General features: G+C 35.1%; 2 protein-coding genes and 1 pseudogene across 2 annotated transcripts; 1 reads left to right on the top strand and 2 right to left on the bottom strand.

Annotated features, from left to right (window-relative positions):
- Positions 1 to 2,977: 2,977 nt before the first annotated feature.
- On the top strand, positions 2,978 to 20,759 carry LOC114736749 (UPF0301 protein CHU_1773-like; annotated as a pseudogene).
- LOC114736751 (lamin-like protein) lies at positions 8,181 to 11,036 on the bottom strand. The gene is made up of 4 exons (XM_028924616.1): positions 10,853 to 11,036; positions 9,135 to 9,400; positions 8,945 to 8,983; positions 8,181 to 8,363 (listed from the first exon to the last, which is right to left on the bottom strand). Exons 1-4 carry the CDS (start codon positions 11,034 to 11,036, stop codon positions 8,181 to 8,183), a joined length of 672 nt encoding a protein of 223 aa, XP_028780449.1.
- On the bottom strand, positions 14,017 to 15,847 carry LOC114736750 (lamin-like protein). Its single transcript, XM_028924615.1, has 2 exons — positions 15,601 to 15,847; positions 14,017 to 14,688 (listed from the first exon to the last, which is right to left on the bottom strand). The coding sequence occupies exons 1-2, from the start codon at positions 15,773 to 15,775 to the stop codon at positions 14,351 to 14,353; spliced, it is 513 nt and encodes a 170-aa protein (XP_028780448.1). The 5' UTR covers positions 15,776 to 15,847; the 3' UTR covers positions 14,017 to 14,350.
- Positions 20,760 to 21,700: the final 941 nt, after the last annotated feature.

Here is a 21,700-nt window from a genome sequence, read left to right as displayed (position 1 = left end):
GAGCAGAAACTGCAATGATTTCTTTCCTCCTCCAATTCTTTGCTGTTCCATTATTGTATGATTATTTCTTTATTATTACTACTATTTAAGATAAAGGCAACTTGCTTGTCTCCCGCCTATTCACCCCCATTTCCCCCGTTTTAGCTTCATTTATTATTTATTTCCTAACATTAATATGTTTTGTGCATAAAAACTAGTACCAGTGCTCGTTATGTTGATAATATTTTTATGAAATACTATTAAATTTAAACCATTTTTCCAGCAATTAAATTAAACCATTTAAAGCGATACAAATCCCACCTAACAAACCGAAATAGAGGATTAGAGACATTAAAAAAAGCATCATTTATGGCCAACATGGCTGATTCTTCTATTTTATTAGTGAAATAAATTTTCATTACAGCAAATTGTAGTATTAATAATAATTTGAATTAACATACGATCTTGTGTCTTCATATGGGTATTATTTATTGGACAAAACTAATTAAAGTTATATATTGAATATACTGTTTCAAAATTAAACCATAACAAGTTCATTGCCAATTCAATAAAATAATAAGAATAGTACTATAATATGTAAATTATAAAACATCAATACACGATTTGTAAATTATAAATACAGTCACTGATTTCTGAAATCCTATAGTATGCGATGAAATGTGTTTAATTATTATACGCATGGAAGAGTAAAAATAAAAACTAAATGACAACATATAAAATAAAAAATATTTATTTAAATTGACATCACTGGGACGCGAGAGACCATAGGCACATTATCGCCCTGAGCGGACCGGCGATGCGGACGTCCAATGAAACTGACCACCCACTCGCGCCGTCTTCTTCCTCCCTTTTAAACTGCCTTTCTTGCTGTTTCTGGCTGCGTTCTCTCACCGGTTTTTTTTTTTCTTTTTATTTATGAAATTATTTTTGGAGAATAAAGTCTAAAAGATCAACACTTAACCGAATTAACAGAGAGTATTAATAACTTTATTGGAACGCATTTTAATGTTTTCATATGATTTTTTTTTTTTTTTTGCCTTTTGAAATGGCAGGATGCTACCAACCAGACTTCGAGAGATTCATTTTAGCGTGTTAGTTCGGAGCAAGTGGGAAAAGCAGCGCACGGATGCGCCTATGATAACCATAAATATGGGGAAGGCCAGAATTAAAGAAAAAGGCCCTCCAGCGGGTCAAGTGGGCAACAAGTTGAAAAGAGAAAACCCCAACCAAAAAAAAAAAATTAAATTTTAAATTTTTAAATTAATATTAGTCATTATACTTGTAAAGAAAATAATTATACTTAAAAAAATAAACGGCAACATATTTTTATAATAATTCTTGATTTAAAATTTTATAATTATTTTTTGGGATTTTTTAAGTTAAAATGTGGGTGCATATTTTTATTCATAATTAATATACCACCTCAGCTAGCCGCGCTGAATTCAGGGGAAGAAGTTTATGCTCAAAGTTCTATTAGAAAAAACGCCCATACTTGATATCCAGTAATATATCCAATATTTTTCTGATGAGAGGATATCGTGCTTGATAAAAATAAATAAAATAACATACAACTCATTGTTCATCATTTATCATTACCATATTTGTTTTATATTTTAAAAATATTATTTCTAAGTCTTGGATACAGGAAGTTTCACACCCAGCTAGCTATTCACCTTTCTATTTATCCTATCAATTCTCATCATGCTCTTAACTCTTGTCATTTTATTTGTAAAACATATAAAAGATTTTTTTTCTTACTTATAAATCACGTTATTAAATTTTTAATATAAATATAGTACTCTATCTTTTATTTATTATTGCGGATATTGTTATTTTATGAAAAATTGTACTATACTTCCTCTTGTCGTATTTATAAGCTTTAAATTCGAAAATGGGTGTAGTCCAACTTATAAGCTTTGATTTGGTGTTTGTCTTAAAATGTAATGTATTTTTTAATTTTATCTTTAATTATTTATTTTCTCGTATTGCCATAATCTCTTGTCACGTTTTCTCACGCATTATCTTTTGTCTTTTTCTCATTTATTATAAAAACACATCTAAAAACAAAATTATATCTCTGATTTATTTATTATATTTAACTAATTTAAACTAATTATTCGTTATCCTCAAACTAGTTATCTGAAGTTTATAATAAGGACCGGAACGAATATATTGAATAGGGATCAAATCTAAAAGTTATCCAATTTTAAGACCAGAAAAGCAATATACTTCTTGAGTTCTCATCACCGTATTACTGGAATGAATGAGAAATAATTAAGAAGATGTAGTTAAGAAGAACATAGAATGTAATAATATTTAATATTCGTATTTTACCTAAGAAATATAATACTCCTACCATTCAAATTCTCATCTGTTAGATAATTAACCCCGCTATATATTTGTCATAACAGGATGCTTTCCGTTTCACCTTAAAGGCGACGAATAAAAAGCGTGTTTCATGGACCCATCAGCAATAAATACTTGAATAGAAAGAGAAGCAGGGAACACAGAGTTGTTATGGAGTCTTCAATACGGCAACAAGTGGCTCAACTAAAGACCAAAGCCAATGTATATATATAGCGGTTGTTACTCATAAAAATAGATTTTTTTTTGCTATAACTTGTAACAATTTTGTATGAGCTTATATTCACGAATACTCTCATGGATGATATAAATTGAAATTAATAAAAAAAAAGGCGCATTATTCATTAGCAATAACTAGTGAATTTGATTTTAAATTGGATTTTAAAAAAAATGTGCTCACTCTCATAAAAATCAATGAAGTGGGAAGTAAGGTGTTGGGGTTGGGAAATCTGACTTTAAGTCAACCGTAAAAGTAGATGTATATACGCATTATTAGACATGACTTCGACCAACAAGCAAGTTGCCACTTGATTGTCTCAGGAAAAATACAAAATTTAGCTGCTTTAATAAGTGATCCGTGATCCTGCTATTTGTTGCTCCTCAATATTAAACAGTCTTGTTTGAACTAATGAAATACTAAAAGATTGTTTAGACTATCTATTTTCAAATTAGAAGTTAAACGTAAATTGTCTAGATTTGTTCTGAACATAACTTGTCAACAACATTATGTGGTCTTCGACTTCTGCCATAAAATTCATTTCCGGGTATAAATTGGTATGAAAATCACCAAACAAACAAATTAAAAAAAATGATGCTCTTCCGATTCTTAATATAGGATCTATTTAACTAACTTGATTAGATTAAAAAATTTAGTTAAGTTAGTTAATTATAAAAAAATGTGACACGTTTTTCTCAAAACACCATAATCATATTTCTTAATACTCTTTCATCCTTTTTTACTTAATTATGGTTGAGGGAGTATCAACAGGGTAATTTAGAAAAAATTGATAAATATAAGAAATAGATCTTATATTTAAGACTAAAATTATCTCAATAATTAAGTCCTGTATTAAGAATTAGAGGAGTGTAACATTAAAGTTAAGATAAGAATCTCGATCGAATGACCATATGGTGTAATTAGTGATGCCATCATAATATGTCTACGAAGGGACTCAATTGCACATATAACTTAATTGAATAAAATAATAGGAATAAGAACCTCTGTCATTTTATGAATGTTAATTAGCTTTTCGTTTGTGAGCTAAGTAATTTTTTCCTTGAAAGAATTAAAATTAATTAAGTAGTAACGCGATGAAATTAATCAATTGGCACACGTTGGTGAAAGAAATGAGCCGGCATTGACAGGTGATGAACACACGCGCAAAATATCCCGAGCATAGTCTTCAGCAAAATATCTAGAAGAACCCGAGAGAATATAGTAATTATTTTTAATTTTTAATCATATATTCGCAATAAATGTGTGGTCATATCGCCATAGGGAGTAGGGAGTAGGCACTGTATGGAAACCTCAAAGTCTTAGAACCTATTCACGATATCTTATTGGGGTGGGGGGTGGCACACAACCTACTCATTATAATATAATTACGAAAATCTTAAATTTTATTAACCTTATTTTGAAATTTAAGACTTTGGGTCCGTTTGGATCAGCGATTGGAAAAGCAGCTTATAGAAAAAGTAACTTATGGAAAAGTGAAGTTGGTAAAAGTTAAATTGGATAAGCTGAATTGTGTTTGGATTGGAGTTCAGACAAGCTAGTTTACAAAAATGAGATTGGAAAAAGCTTGTTTGGATTATAGTTGAGTAAAAGTAATTTTGGCTGAAAAATTGCCAAAATGGGCATGAGTTTTAATAAATAATAAAACATGATTAAAAAAATAATTTCACATAATACAATGAAATTAAAATAATTTAATATGAAGAAGTCATAAAAAATATTTTAAATATAAAGTGAAACATAAAAAATAAAAGTATATTTTTAGGAGCATATTTAAAAATAAAAATATATTTCTAACTTATTCATTACTTTCAACTAATTTTAATTGATTTTTATTATCTACAAATTAGTTATTTGAGGCTTATAATAAGAATCAAAAGAAGTAATAAATTTCTTAACTTTTTCTCTCTTCATATTTCAAAAGCCATAAGCTATAAGCCATAAGCTGTTAATTTTAGCTTATAGCTTATTGTAGCTTTTCAGACATAAGCCCGATTGCAAATAAGTGTTGCCAAACAGACCCTACTTTTTTCAATTGAGCTTATAGAGCTTATAGAGCTTATAAGCTACTTATAAGCTCTAAAAAAGTGTTTCCAAACAGGCACTTTGTCAGCAACATTCTCTAAGGCATGGCTGGTCTCATGTATAGTTAACATTTTGTGTTTGTCTAAAAATTTGATACACTTTTTTTTATAATTAATTACATAACATATATCTTTATATATTTATTGTTTTTAACTAATATTTTAACATACCTGATTTTTAGTTAATAGTAGTTGCTAACATATAAGGTGTATATTTTTTTCAGGTAAAAAAAAAGAATAGTTTTTAAATTTCCTCTCATTTTTTTTGAATATATATCAAAGAATCTATCGTCGGTAGTAGTTATTAATCGCCCCACCGCGAAGCCTTCACTTAAAGATGAACAGTTAGCCACAAGATACTTCTCATGGCTACGGATTCAAACCCCCCTTGCTACTTTGGTTAAAAGACAAGTGAGGCAATTCCCCACCGCCACTTGGTTAAAGGACCAAGTGAAATCAGTATATGTCACATTCGCTGGGTATTTTTCTCTCATATTACCTCCGATCTTTAATATAAAATCTCATTTGACTTTTATATTAGTCTTAAATATAAGACTCCAATTCGTTTTGTCTCTCATATTTGCTCAATTTTTTCCAAGATAGTTCTTCTAATAATTATAGTTTTAACCAACATACTTGATTAGTAAGGATATTTTAGAAAAGACAGCACCTATTCATTACAAATAACTAACGTAACTTGTTTTCTTAATTTCCTTAAATTAATCAGTTGGCTCTTATAATTAGGACCGGAGGTAATATTTGTTATGAACAGGATAAGGATAGTGGGTGCAAGTGGCAAGTGTCCATGAGTCGAAATCCAAGTCCAGTGATGCGTCTTAATTTTCCTGAGAAAATGACGAGCATGAAGAAGAAGAAAAAAACTAAATGCGGAGGAGAGGGGAGACAGACATCACATTCACCGGCTTACCAATTTTCTTGTCCAAAATATCTGTCCTGGTTCCAACTGTCCATCTGGCCTGGCCTCCATAACCCCATTGGCTAACCCCGCATTTGCATACTCCACGCATTATTTTTTTGGTGATGCAAGTTTTAGACGAGCTCGTTCGCAAGCTAAGGAGAGAAAATTTAACTCATAATTTTTTACAGGAACTAGCTCAAATAGAGAGGCGTATGCACCCCGCATTTGCATACGTGGGTACATTACTTTCTAGCGGTGTATTTAATTTGGAGGCAAGAGAAGCATTTGTGAAAAATATCTTCGACCAAATTTTTCTCATAAAATTACTTTTAAAAAGCTAATTCAAGCACTCTATAACTTTTCTATTCAGCTTTAAATATACTAAAATCTCTTTACTTGATTTAATAAAAATTAAAAAAAAAAGATTATTATATGAAATTATTAATATATATATAACTTATATATTTTCTTACAAATTAATCCTAACATTTGATAATGATTAGAATTTAAGGCGCATACGTAAAAATGTTCTAATAAATATGAATATTAAGGAAAAAAAATAGTTGGTGTAAAATACAGGAGAGAATTAAATGAACTCTATACTCACGACCGGCCAGTAGTGTCGAAATCTTTTTATCTTATGCTAAATAATATATAATGCTTCCATTAAAATGTATAGATCATATTCAATGAGACAGCTAGACGGGAAGCGTTTAAACCAATGGTTTATTACGAATATTATATGTTTTGATAAATAAAAAAATAGAAATGTCAGATGCTCATTCATGAATACTTCAGGCCAAAAATATGTTTCACCCAAACATTTTGATATTTGCTCTGATTTTAGGAGACTCAATTACTCAGTGTTCCTCGCGAAACAGTTTGGCAGCAAAAATGTTGTTTAATAATCTAATTAAAAAAAAATCTTCGACCACGATGAAAAATAACGAAATTAACCCCAAAAAGTTATCATAAAAATGTGCGAAACATGAAAAAGTCATACAAAAGAAGTCGTGCTTTTGTCACCAAACTAGCAGGGAGTGACCGGTGACGTGTCCAATAACTCTCATTCACCTCATGAAGACATAAAATAAGGTGAGGGGCCGGGCATATCTCAACGGTCTACGTTTAAATTTATTGTTTCCACGACTTATGCAAGTATTCAATGAATGTATTTGCAACATGCCAAATCCAAACACCCAAATAAATAGTAAACAAATGGACAACCTACTGCATGGTTTCGCCAGCAGTACGCAACCTAATTATTACTAGTAACACGCTTGTTTTAAAGCCTGGAAATTCTGGAAACATGGAATTTTCCTTAACAACTAGCAGTAAGTGTTTGAATCCAGCGTCTCTTTTCAGCTACCCGACTCAACATGTTTAATCATTCGATCACTGGTTAAAAAGAGTTTTGTCATGCTTCGTGTTTTACCACATTATATACGTGCCTTTCCAACAATAGCAGCCTTCTTACGGATGCAGATCCTTCCAGAGAGAAGTTAGTTAATTTGAAGGAAAAATGCAAAGAAGTGAGCCTTGCTTAATGCTGCATTCCGTCCTCGATATAAAAGCTAGATAACTAATTTAGAGATATTAAAAAAATTGATATCATTAGTTAAGTTATTTATTATTTGTCTGATCTTCCTTATGCTCTTCAATCATGAGTGTTGGATGATTGAAATTATCCCTTGATATGAACCATTTACTGTCAATATGATATTTTGACAAAAATAAAGAATAACAGGAATTAAGATTTATATTTACGATCAAATTTAATTTCAAATTAACTATTATATTAAAGTAATTAACTCAATAAGAGAAATAGCGTTTTAAGACAGTTTTCAATTGTGAGGAATGCCCTATTTTCTTCTGCTTCTCTTGCCATTACAGAAGGACAAACATCACAACATCAATAAGGATGGATACCTAATAGAAAAGTAGGCTCTTGGCCCCAAAAAAAAAAAAAAAAGGCAAGGAGGCTCCCATCTTGTCCTTATCATGGCATAGGAATGTCGTATCCATTTTCTTGTACTAGATAAAACTACCTGTATATTAGTTGCAGACGCTGTCATTACAAGGGCTGAACCTATGACCCTGTCGTTCTTGCTAATGTCTCTGGAGACATTATATTTATAGCATTCAGGCCACTCATAGAAGTGTCATATCTAATCAGTTCAAGCCTTTTTCTTTTATTTTTCTTTTTCGCAACAAGAATAAATAAAAAGTAACTCTCGAAAACAACTCACGCGATCAATCAATTAACACAACGAATAAAAATATAAAATGTAAAATTTGTAGCAAGATAGCAATGCATCGCACATGAGATCTGCCAAGTTAATTAGTTCATTGTCGTCCCACTCTTTGAATGATTGAGTTTCAGGAAAATAAAAAATAGATATTTGGTGATGTTGACTGTTGAGGTTGTATCAGCGTGGGTTCAGTCAGGTTATGGGCGTGTTTCCCGCCGAGAAAAATATTTCTTCTGCTTAAATTAAAAGTGATTTAAAATTGAAGTCGAAAAAATATGCGTTGTGCGGGAAAATCAGAGTCAACAATTTTGGGCCGAAGTGAAGGTTCATCTAGATGATCTTTTGCCGTCGTGGGCTTGTGCTGTGAAAGTCGGCGCATATACTTTAATTGCACCTCCCGGGCGCCAACCTCTAAACAAAGAGAATGTCAGGGCCCTTGGGTCACGAACTGATACCAACTCCTCTTTCCTGTTGGATTCATTATCCTGAATAAATGGACAGTAACCCATCTGAAACGAAGCATTAAAAATACTCCTTCAATTCTAAATATAAAATCCTTATGCTAATGTATAAAGGTTTTATATTTAGTACCAAAAGAGTATAAAATAAGTTATAAGAATTAAGATTAGGGTTGGGATTGAAAAAATTATTAAAAAGTGTTCAATATGAATAATTTCTTGTTATATGAAATTAGACGATCTCATGTAAGTAGAATTGAAAAATGTTATATTCTACCATGATATTCTCCCATCCCACATATATAAATTTGTCAAATTTCAAGTAACAAGCAATCTTTCATATTAAAAAATTTTTTAACATATTTTTTTAATCTTAATTCTTATCTTTTATTTTTAATGGCTCAAGGAAAGTAAATTCCATGTTAACAAGAATTTATGGGGGTTAAACTCGCAATCTTCTACGGACAAAAAGTACTTCATAGCGTTACGCTATGTTGTCAGGTGATTGACATGAAGGCTTGTCCTTTGATCTTTCGTGAAATCACTTTCTTAAGACGTCAATTATGAATGCAACTTAGTTAGAAGACGACATCTCGGGAAAATTGTTACGGTCGCATATCACCTTCGTAGACCCTGTCGCAGAAATCGATAGTTGAAACAGAAATGTCAAACTGAACAACACACAAAGGTCTCAATCAACCAGTTAAGGTAGTAACTTGTTATCACCCTTGTCTCTGTCTTTGAAATACAACTTTAGACTTCAAATACTAATAATTCCCGAGAACACCATGAAGGCGCCAGGCAATGCAGCGCATTGAATACGGAGAAAGCAGAAGACGCAGAAGAGTGAGAGGGAGACGGCGCAGGAGCTGCTTCGCGGTGGCCGTGTTGGACGGTGACGGCGACTTTCATACCCTGAAAGCAATAGCCTCCGCTAGAGAGGTAGTAGTGTGTCCTTGCCTCTGTCAACTGCACCACATCTCTCCCACCACGCGTCAAGTTTTTCACGAACCCTTCGTCTCTGCAATTCTCGTAGCTCGTCTCGTTCACCTCCAGAACGTTGAAGTATCGTTTGTCAAAGTTGAATACTGCATATACATATATCCATCTTTCTCATTTCAGCTCATGAGTTACTCATCATTAACACTAACACTACACATAATCCAAGTAGAAAATAGTAAAAACAGACCAACAGTACTTTTTCTCTTTGGGATTCTTTTAGTCTAAGAAGTTTTCACCTTTTCCTTTATCTTTTCCTGTCGTTATACATCCTCCGTCTAAACATGTATAGCCAGCGTGTTTTTGGTTATTTTTAGGTATGTATAGCTAGAATAGGAAACTGAAGAGTTCCTGGCCAAGAGGGGGGGGGGAAGGGAAGAAAGAAAGAAAGAGAACAAATGGAAACTAGAGAATGATGAAATATCTAGGGGCGAATGGTATAGTGATTTTCTGGGTTTCAAATTGGAGAGGACCGGTCCAAATGTAATTCGCGAGGCCTTGGAGTTGGAACTGGGAAGCATTTTCTCGCCATTTTAAAGTCAGATTCTCTTTCTTTTTGTTCTGCTGGAAGCCAGAATTGTTCTTTTAACTTTTGCTTTTCCCTCCTTCTCGCGTCACTTTTAGTTGATAATCACTCAACACTCAACATATGTTATGAAACTGAATTTTACTAGGTGACTATTATATAAACTTAATGTATTTCATGTGCATGAAGCAAATCTTAATATCAAACTTAAATGACGTTGATATCTTTTATGCATGCCAGTTAAAACTTGAAACAGATCAATTCCAGGCATGCTCTACACAGGAGATGGATTAACTATATTTATTTCATATGGTCTCAGTAATATTTCTAAATTTAGCAAAAAGGAGAAGGGAATATACTATTTTTTATTTTGGTGCTGTTATTAATGTGTTGATGATATATGCTAGATATTTTGGGCTATGGGAATGGGAATACATTGAGATCTAATGCCATTAAGTACATTGAGAAAGAAGATGCCTAACACCATCATAAACTTCTCTTCAACAAGTAAACTGAAAAACAGACATAGCATGCAGTAGTTACAGCGATCCCCTTGATCCCATTGATCCAAAGTATAGAGATCCAAAATGGTACACTTATTTCATTTGCACTTAGAATTAAAGAATCTAGATCATTTAAGTTATGAGATAAAAAATGTCCATCATCAAGGAAAAAATTAATATACTGATATAAAAAATGAGGTGAGACGCTCAAGCTTCTGAGTTTTTGGATGGCCACCAGGCCAGTACAAGAAGCTCGAAGCGCACATTTGAGTGCCTTTCATAAAACATTTGTGTATACAGTTTAAAGGATTGAAACCATATTCCAATCTAAGACTGTTCGTACAGTGCGGGATCAATGAATTGAATGAAAGAAGGGAGTATCTATATAATAATTGGGGAATGGCGACAGAGAAATTCACATTCAGGATTAATTACTGTGAAATCCATATCGTCAAATAAAGAAAAAAAGAGAAATCGAAAAGGAAGGAAGTTGAACGAGAGCGAGTACTTACGGAGCCAATCGCCAAGAAAGAATTGCTCATGAGCAGACCATTCAGTATAGTTAACGTCGTGATTGATCCAGCCTTTGGATCCACCCACCTTGTGCAGCATCGGATCTCCCATCGCAGCCATTATCGGCACCACCACCACCACCATGCTTATCAGTATCACTCTTAATCCCCAGTAGTTTCCCATCTCACTTTTTTCTCTCTTGCCAAACACACGCCCAAGAGAAAATGAGCCAAACTTACACCTCGAGAACCACGTTCTCCAATCTGGAACTGTGAGGCTGTGCTTAGCAGGGAACGGAAAAGTAACGGCTCACTCAATTTAAGAACAACTCCGCACCCGCCACCATGCAACAAGCGTGTAGGAGCTGGCACCATATACATTACTCTGCTGCTAATAAGGGCCCCACTTGATACCCTCTAAGCGATCTGTCACCGTACACGTGTACTTGAACTACCCAATCCCCTCTCATAATTACTCTTTCTGCTATTCCTCCCCTTGCTTTTTGATCAGCAACTTCAATTTCAGTAACACACCGCTTCACAATATTACTAAAATTACTTTGGATATTAATTCTCAGTGTTTCATAATAAACATTTATCGTTTTTTTATATATTTATCTCTCTCTTTTGGCCAGCTAATTTAGTGCTGTGAGCCTGTGGCTATTTTATATTTGATAATATGAATTAAGTTAGTTTCAAGTAAAATCAAGCCTCAAATGAAAGCTGTTCTAACATGTCTTTTATCCTCATCATCATTCATGAAGCTTCAACTTAAAACTTCGAAGGTAACAACTCCCTTGTCGTCACTTATCAGTATTAACCGTTATTAATAGTTTTAGGATTAAGGTGTAAATTTGGGCGGAAAATTTTCTCTCAGAAATGCTAAGCATCTGAATAAGTTAAGGATGGTGTTGTCACTAAAACAATTTGTTGTTAACAAATATATACCCTAATGTTCAAGTATATGTGAGAGAAGCCACTGAATATAAATTTTTAGTTCGCATGCAACTCACCTTTGAAAGATTTTCTTTATTTATTTGGACCTCACCGGCCCTTAAAAGATTAGACGGATATATGTAGGAATATAATAGTAGCATAATAAATACGTATAATGAGGTGGAAGGTGCGTGTACAAACAAAACTTGATAGAAGAAAAGCAGAAAAACAGAAAAAGGCGAGAAACTCTTACAAAAAAAAAAAAAAAAGCAGTATGCAGCTGCAAAAGATAAATGAATGGGGGCCATGACCATGGGGGAGGGCTAGACAAATAAATTTTTGGTTAACGAAAATTCTAAACATGTAGTTTATTAAATTAAACCTTCTTAAATAGGGAGCACTGTTATCTAACTAAGTGGAATTCATTGAATAATATTAACATATGCATAATTTCTCTATATCTCTTCAAAATCAGAGAGAGGGGAGGTGAGGAAATATTAGAAGTCTTTTTTTTGGTTGTTGCAAATATCTCTGCCATCATCATGTGCTTATTATTCCCAATCTTCCTTTTTTATTAGTGGGACTGCTAGCTGCATGTCAGCAAGTAACTTTTTGTGTTTCACTGCTTTGGCATGCTTTGCAGTTCGGTGATTGGCGAGTCCGCACTCTTGTCTTCCAATCTCTATTTCATACTCGTACCCCAACGGTGACCACGAGTGCGCTTCAAGACTTTAATGCCTTTGTTATTTCTCTCTCTTTTATTTTAATCCTTCGTTTCATCTCGCAGCTTGGTTTTAATGGAATAAATAAGTAAAAAAAACAAATGTGAAGTATAAGCCCAGTTTGAATCCTTTTCGTGCTGGACCGAGTTGGATCAACTTCTCATGTTGGCTGAGCCTTCTTCTTTTAGCTTTTTATATAAAAATTTTATAGTAAATTCTCAGGTTAACTTAACTTTTCTTAATTTTTTTTTTTAAAAAAAACAACTCCGTAAAGGGTTGGATCAAACCTATGAGGGGCTGATTAATTCTAATGGGCGATGGTCCAAACTCCAAACTGATTTTTTTTTTAATGATGAAATAAACATTGGAAAAAAAGGACTACGAGATGAAATAAAGGACTAAAGGAGTAGCAGGCAGATTTGGGAATGGGAGATAAGGGGAGCGACCCCACGTGGTATGAGTGCGATGGCATTGCGTGCAACCTAAGGTTTGCAACGCTTTGTCCGTAGTTGTTTTAGTAACAGTCCCTCCCCCTTACTTAGAAGAATTAGGTTTAGAAGACAAACCAAGATTAAAATTTTGTTAGAAGATGTGTTCACATTTAATGTCTGATAATATCTCGAATAGAATTTCTTACAATAAGAGTATACTCATACTTAGCAGGAAAAAAATATCTCTCACCTCAGACACAATACTACGTGAGCCGCTATTACTCTGGTTAAGTGCTTTATCAACCCAACTTAAAAGGCTTTTAAAATAATAAATTTAATAATAATTATGAACATTTTTTTCACCAGAAAGAAGACCAAGCTAAGGCCACTAACTGGGGTAGGTGATCAAAATGAAGAATTTGCTTCCTAAAAAGAAGTGGGCATCATGGAGGTTGGGAGTAAGTTGAATAGCTTGGCACCTATCCAAGCTTATATTTATATACAAAAATTAAAAAGAGAGGCCCTTCTCTGTGGAAGAATACTGCCAACGCTCAATCATCAGCGCAAACTAGCCTCTTCTACAACTCTTTCAAAATTTCCACCTAACAAGCTTAACTCCCATTACATTTCTCAAGTCGTTTACTTTTCCCTTCAGATCCAGTCTTCACATTTCCTTTGCATTGCTGGTATTTCCATTTCATTGCAATTACATTTTAACCCACATCTTATCATCTACAGAAATTGCAGTTACCGGTAAGGGAGCTCATGTTATACATCTGAAGACCGCCTCGCATATAGACATCCTAATTATTTACTTATTTATTATACTGTTAATTTAATTTTAACATTCAAGACTGTGGCAACAAATTGAATACGACTCATGCATGCGCAAAAAGTCGAAAACAAACTGGAAGATAATCATGGTTTGAATTTCACGCGGTGTAGTTTGAAGCCGGTTCTCGTGGCCTTGCTTCTGATTTTCAGATCCGGACTTAAAACAAAGCAAGTACAACTGAGATTATGTGCATTTGTTTTTCCCTTTTTTTTTTTTTTTGGACCCAAAGAAGAACAAAGATTTGAAGAGAACCTGGACTAACACACTCACATGGCGAAGGTCCTACAAGTCCATGCAAACAACAAATTTTCCCGCAATTCCCGCAATTGAATCCTCCAATAAATTAACCCAATCAATACACCAAATTAAATTAAATCACCAAATTCAACTCTAGAACCAAACACCACCCAAACATGAGCATCGACCTCACCCCACTTTCAGCCTGCAATGCCGGGTAACACCAGCAGAAACAACAAAACTATTTTCTTTTCTTTTCTTCCCCCCCCCCCCCCAAGTCCTTTTCTCTTTCAGAGACGCACTTGGAATCATCATCATCTTCATCATCATGATCACTTCACCAGACACGAAGGAAAGCATCCCAAGCTACTCCAATGGCAAACGCTAAAGGCAACAGAAGAACGTGACCTGATGAAGAGAGAGTGGAAGAAGCAGCTTTCTCAGGAGAAGCCATGGGTGGTGGGGGTGGTTTTTCCACATGAATGTGAACCTTCATTCCTCCATAGCAGAATCCATTTCCACTCACGAAGTAGTAATCGCGAGTGACATTCAGAGGAGCCACGTCTCTTCCAGCTCCTGTGGTATAGTTATGAAGTGGATGATCTGTGTTGCATGTTTCGTAGTTAGTCTTGTTCACCTCCAGGACGCTCTGCTGGTTCCTATCATACACAAAAACTGTAATATAACTGTGTTATCGTCTGATTTCAAACAGAACAAATATGCAGTTTCAGTTATTTGATACGGTAAACGAAGTGAACTAAACAAAATCTGAATTTAAATGAAGTTCAGATCATCCCAAGTCACATTAATAATGAGATATGGGACTTGGTTGTGAAAAGGCTGCTTTGAACAGATCTGACTTCAACAGCACCAACTTGATATGTTCAGGTACCAGAGAACAGCAGTCAATCACAGAACTTAAGTACTGGAAACTAGGACTAACGAGACAAAAGGGAAAGATGAGCGGATATCAGGAAGGAATCATAATTACAGTCGCTAGAAATGCATCAACAGGGAGAAAATGAGAGTATAATGAGCTTGCTCGAAAAGGAAACACTAATAAGCAAGAAAAAGGGCAAAAAGTCCTGGATCTGGGTATCTAGTACATGAAACTGAAAAGTTAGAAAGGAATCTAAACTCTATTTTCCCAATCGGAGTACCTCTAGGCTCTAAATGCCAAGTGAATAATCACAATTCCAATGAAGTCGGATGAGCATACAAGCAGGAACAAGTAAAACTATCTCCGTTCTTCTTTTACGATAATCAATTTGTCTCTCTTTTCTACTTTTTGCCGAATTTTCTAGGAATGCAATCTGGATTTACCATAAGGCTCAAAGACAGATAAAAGCAAAACAGAAGCAGCAAAATTAGCTAATTTGAACCTACTCGACACATAGAAACAAGAAAAAAGCTTATAACCTAAGTCTTTTAGCGCATCCAATGCATGAAAATGTCCAGATCTAAGCTGCACATGCGCACGTATCCGTGACAGGCCGGAAGCTACAGCTCATGTTACACACAAAGAAGGAACCTCTTCCATAAAACCTCAAATTGAAGCTTAAATCAGTAAGAGAAGAAGGAGCTTACAGAGCCAGTCGCCATTGTAGAAGTGCTTGCCCCGAGCCCAAATAGTATAGTTCACATTGGGACTCCAACCCATTTTGCCTCCGACAGTCCACCTCGTCGCCGACGCCTCCGGCAACATCACAAGCACAGCGCACACCACAAGAAACAACCCCAAAGACTTCTTCAGATTCCCCATTGATTCTCCGCTCTTCGCTCTCCAGTGCCTTCCCGATAGAAAGAAGCAGTCTCTAGAATTCCCCGTCTATTATATCTACAAAGTTCTGCTTCTTTTGAGGCTTTTTATGAAGGCGGGGAGTTAGGGGTTAGTTTAATTAACATTTTTATTTTTATTTTTATTTTTATTTTTCTTTATTTTGGCCTTTTTGGCTGTGGGGCAAACACTGTAAAGTTCATTTTGTTGTTTGAAAAATTTAAGGGAGATTGCGTTTTAGATCTACAACTGCCACTGATTGTTTACCCCTTGTTGGCTAGAAACACTCTGAATTAATTGCACTGTGACAAGAGAAGCATCAGATGGATATGGTTCCTCTCTAGCCAAATTCCCCCAAGCCTGCTCTCTAGCCAAATCTCCACCCTTGATGTAATCTAACGGTTGTATGTTCAAAGGGATGTTAACCATTGGATGTTCCGTAACATAAAATCTGGTCCGTATGTGGGATATGGATCCGTACTCTATTCTGTCTCTCTCCAACCTCTTAACTTCTTTTCTTGGGTACAATCTTAACTTCTTCTTCTTTTTTTATTTTTATTTTTTGGTTAAAATATAAGTACCTTCTTATTGAAAACAATCTTATTCCAAACACTACCATATATTAAATATGGATATCTCTCCCAGTAAAAATTCAAATCTTAATTCGTCGTGTTATAAAAAATTAATCATTTTTGCTAGAACCAACTCCTGTCTGTCAATTTCTTCCTTGTTTTCAGGGGAACATGCCCGCCCGGCATTGGGCTCACTACTCACTCCTTCTGTTACGCTTGCGGCTTGGAGCTGGTCGAAAAATAAATAAATAAACAAATAAATTTGCTCCTTTGCCCCTGGCATCTCAATCGTTCAATTACATCAACGGTGAGGAATAGGCTGGGAAGAGGTCTCGAGGAATTTTGGCCGGAGAAGATCCATTTCTCTCACGGAGATTATTCTTTTTTCCTTTTGGGCTAAAAGATTCTCTTCTGCGTTTCTCGGGTGAAGGTGGCAGGTGGGGGGATAAATTTACGGTGTTTGGTCGTGCTATCGTAACTTGTATGTCAAGTCCAAGAGAATTAAGAAGTGTTTGAATATAAATCAAACCATAGTTTTATAAGTGTTTTTATGGTTTGTAAAATAAATACATAAAAGAGTTTGCTTCGTTTTGATTTATAAATATCATTTTTATGAAAATTATTTGTACAGTTTTTTCTGGAAAAATTTATTGTGAAGTTATTATATACTACTTCCGGTCCTAATTATAAGAAGGAAATTAAAAAAAAGTTAAGTTAGTTATTTGTAATAAATAGGTGTTGTTTTTTTTAAGATATCCTTATTGATCAAGTATATTGTTTGAAACTATCATTGTTAGAAGGGCTACGTTGGGAAGAAATACTTAAATACGAGAGACAAAATAGATTATGGTCTTATATCTAGAATCAAAATAAAAGTGAAACAATGTCTTTATATATATATATATATATATGAGGGAGGTTATGTGAATGGGAAATGACATCAAGATCTTTTAAAAAAAAATCAATTTAATCACAATTAAGTCTCAGCAAGTTTTATTGAAAATTGAGTTGTAGATATTAATTCAGATACATTAATTACAAATCAAACATTTAAATATTATAAGTAGCTCCCATCATCAAGACTTTTGTATCTGTAAATGTCTAAATTGAGTAAATTCATATCCATAGCTCAGCCTCGATATATTTTTTTTTTTTAAATCTAACTCTCGTTAAATGTTTTAAAGCTTAAATAAATATCATTCCTCACTACCAATCATCGAGAGCATAAGCCCAGTTCTGTTGAGTAACTGGGGTTACTTGCGCAGAGCATCTCTCTCCTCCCAAAAAACAAAAAAGAAAAAGAAAAGGAGACAAATCCAGCCGCGTCTTAATGGGATTAATTATTATGTTTATCATGGTTGCCGTGCAGGATCATAAAATAATAAAATGAATTTAAATTAAAGACCGAAAAAAGTAAATATGTGAAAAGACAATATTCTTCTAATCATCGCGTCACTCTTTTCCCAGCAAATATACAGTTTTAAATCATCCGAGTATTTGAAGATTTATAAAAATGATTGCCCATAGTATATTGAAAGGAAAAAATAACTAAATACAAAAAGGGAATAAATATTTATTTTATACTTCATTTTTTTAAAAAAAATGATATTACTAGAATGTAGTTGTCTGATTATAGAGGGCAGCGTTGAGTAGGAGCAGAATGAAGGGTGGGATGGGAACTATGACTGTTGGATAACCTAAATACTTATTGGGGTGGGTGCATCATTTTATAAGGCGAGTTGGCGGGACAAGATAACTTATATAATTTGAACTGAGTATAAAACTGTGAGTGAAATCTTGTGGGTCAAGTTTCCAAGTGTGCATATCCCTCCCATGGACAAACACAATCCCTGTGTGATTTCGCTGTACTCCCCACCCACACCCCATGTGCCCATCCCTTTCTCCTTTGCTTGCTTCCTTGCTTTCCTCACTTCTTCACCCAATTACTCCTTTCTTCTCTCTTCCTGCCAGCTGTGTGTTCTACTCCCTGTTTTTTTTTTTTTTAATCACTTACCAATGCAGTACTATTTAGTTGTATATATTAAAAATAGTGGGTATGAGGGCAACTTTGCCCCCATGCTGTGATCGAAAGAATTGGATTCTCTCCATTACCCTTCTCATCCTCTTCCCCTCCACTACCTCTTTTTCTCTTTACAATCATTGGATCAAAACTCCAATGGTCTAGACTTAATATTTTATAACATTTTATAAAAATAAATATCATGATAAAAAATAAATAAATAAATTTAAACTGTTAAAATCTAATCTGAACAGCTCATAACTACAAACTGTTATTATAGAGATTTTTTTTTTAATTTTTTTTATTACAATTGTGAACTGTTCAGACCATATTTTAACAGTTTAAATTTATTTATTTATTTTTAATGACATTATTTTTATAAGATGTTAAATCTGGACCACTGGAATTTTGATCAATAGTTGTAAGGAGAAAAGAAGAGTAGTGGAGGGAAAGAGGATGAGAAAGATAGGGAGAGAATCCAAGTCCGTGATGGAATGGAGATGAGAATATGGATCTCACGTAGCCCCAGCCGCAGCCCATGAAACCCAGGGATCCCTCATCGCCCTTGGAATCCGTGGGCTCTTCGACCTGATTGGTGGTGGGTGTCGTTCCCAGGGAGTTCACTGATTCCAGACTGACTTGACCACATCAAATCAAACGAAAGCTGTGCATATAAATTACTTATTTTTTGAATGTTTAGATTAAGTTTTTAAAGTGATTTTACGAAGAGTTTTGGCCATGCCCATTGAAAGCACTTTCTTTTAAAAAAGTGATTTTGGGTTTGATTGCTCTTCTCCCACCATGAATTCTTGAAACTCTCCACACCAACCCGAATTCAGCATTTCATGATTAAGACCTGCGAGTAACAGTGCCGCGTAATGAGGTGCCTCCCGGTGTTGAATGAAGGAAAGCGGAGCAACAAGTGGACTGGAACTTGACACGTCATGGAAAAAGGGCTGAGTCCATCCAAAATGAAAGCTGACGCGTATATTGTCGCATGCTCCATGTGTCCAACTCTATCCATTCTCCCATGCTTCCATCCATTTCATGTGTGGCTCATATTCGCTCTCAATCCATTCTCTACTCATATATTCCTTCTTTTCATCTCATCCTTCTCACACCCACGCACTGCTCACCTACAAACCGGAAACTCGGAGCCATGGAAGCCTGTTTCCTCGTCTCCAATTCCTTCACCAAAACCCCCGATCAGCCTCTTCACATGCTCAAATCTCCTTCTCTCTCCTTCCCCAAAAGACCATCTCTTCAGTTCCACTCCAGGACAGTCGCTCTTCCATGTTAGTTCTCTCACTCCTTTTTCCAACCTATCTGGATTATCATATCTCATATGTATTTTTCGATTGGTTTGATCTGATCTGTACAACACAGGTTGCCATCTCTCATCCTCCTCGCCCTTCGATGGCGATGGTGATCGGCCATCTCAAAACGCGGATTGGCGATCCTTCCGTGCAAAGCTGGTGGCCGGTGAACAGCTGAGAACGGCGCCGGACGAGCCTTCCTCTTCTTCCGTCCCCGATCCGCGACCGATCAGCCTTGGGAACAAATGGGCCCACATCATCCACGAGCCTGAAAAGGGCTGCCTGCTCATCGCCACTGAGAAGCTGAATGGGGTCCACATATTTGAGCGGACGGTGGTCCTGCTTCTCTCCACCGGGCCCATAGGCCCCTCAGGGATCATACTGAATAGACCGTCCTTAATGTCGATCAAGGAGACGAGATCGACGGCGATGGACGAGGAGGGCACGTTTTCAAACAGGCCCTTGTTTTTGGTGGGCCGCTGGAAGCGGGCCTATTTTTGTTGGGCCCAAAAGAGGAAGGCCTGGAGAAGAGTGCGAGTGGGGTGTTGGAGGAGGTGATGAAGGGCCTGTACTATGGGACGAGGGAGAGTGTGGGTTGTGCGGCTGAGATGGTAAAGAGGAATGTGGTTGGGGTTGGAGATTTGAGGTTCTTCGATGGGTATTGTGGGTGGGAGAAGGAACAGTTAAGGGATGAGATTAGGGCTGGCTATTGGACTGTGGCTGCTTGCAGCCCAAGTGTGGTTGGGCTGGAAAGTGTCGGAAGTATTGGGTTCTGGGAGGAGGTTCTTGGGCTTATGGGCCGAAGGAAGGTTTGGTGAGACATGTGGCCTAAGCTGGATGGATTGACTGACCTTATAATGCAACTTCTTTGGAACGCTCTGACAACATGAAGGATTATTCACTGGCAAAAAAAAAATAAAATTTCTAGGTTGGATAATCCAAGGCCTTGTGTCACTCAGTCTCGTACTTACTCGTCCATAGAAGTTGTAAATTGTGATTGTTTTTTAAATTGCTTTAAAACTGTGTAAAGCGTTTTGAGGTTTACCTTTATTATGTTCTCTAAATGATGGGGTTCATCCAGCTTGCTTCAGCAAAGTTGACTGACTAAAATTTCACCCAACATAAAAAAAAAAAACAGAGAGAGAGAGAGAGAGAGAATAAAAACAACTAATAAAATCTGAGCATATGATAAATTTTCGAGTTCATCGTATGAACGTATGGTGTTTCGAACGAAGTATTGAAACTCGAGCAAGTCCTATCTGCATAAAGTTTATTTTATATGATGGCCAAAAAAAAAAAGGTTAACTTTATGAAAATGTAGAAGTAGGTCTCATATTATTTGATATTTATTATTTAATTCATTCTATTTATTTAAAATAAATATAAAATATAAACAGGTGCTTAAATTATTAAATAAAGCCAAATATTGAAGTCAATTTAAAATTTTTTTTAGTAATCAAAGTCTATTTCAAAGTTTTTTTTTTTGGGCACAGATATTTTTTTAGTAGAATCAATCTTATTTGAAATCGAGTACTAAATGTAGACATTTCAGAGATTTTTTATTCTAAGTATAGGCTTACATGGTTCGATTTCTTTTACCTCCTTTATTAATTATTTTTTTATAATACTTTTATTTGTTGAGATATTTTTATTTCTGCACATGAATGTCTTTAAAAAAATATCACAAATTTTCTACGTATTAATTGTTAATAGCCATTCCAACTCCTTTTTGTTTAATCCTACGTACTAGCTGAAATGTCCTTACATTTTACTTTAGAACTATGGGGTAAAGATGGGGAGGAGACGAGAAGAGGGCGGATTAAAAGTGGCGTGTGTGTGATTCACCAGAAGGAAAAAAATGCCAATGATGTGGGGGGAGAACTGAGAAGCGTATCATATTAAAGGCCTGTTTAGATTTATTTATGAGTAATTTTTTAAAGGACAAATTAGGTACAAGTCCCACAGAAGACAATTTATTACTCTGAGGTCCCACGAAATGTCA

This window comes from Neltuma alba, unplaced genomic scaffold (genome assembly GCF_004799145.2).
Source record: "Neltuma alba isolate B1F8T4 unplaced genomic scaffold, ASM479914v2 tig00013371_pilon, whole genome shotgun sequence".
Classification (NCBI taxonomy): domain Eukaryota; kingdom Viridiplantae; phylum Streptophyta; class Magnoliopsida; order Fabales; family Fabaceae; genus Neltuma; species Neltuma alba.
This window is presented reverse-complemented; position numbering and strand designations above follow the sequence as displayed.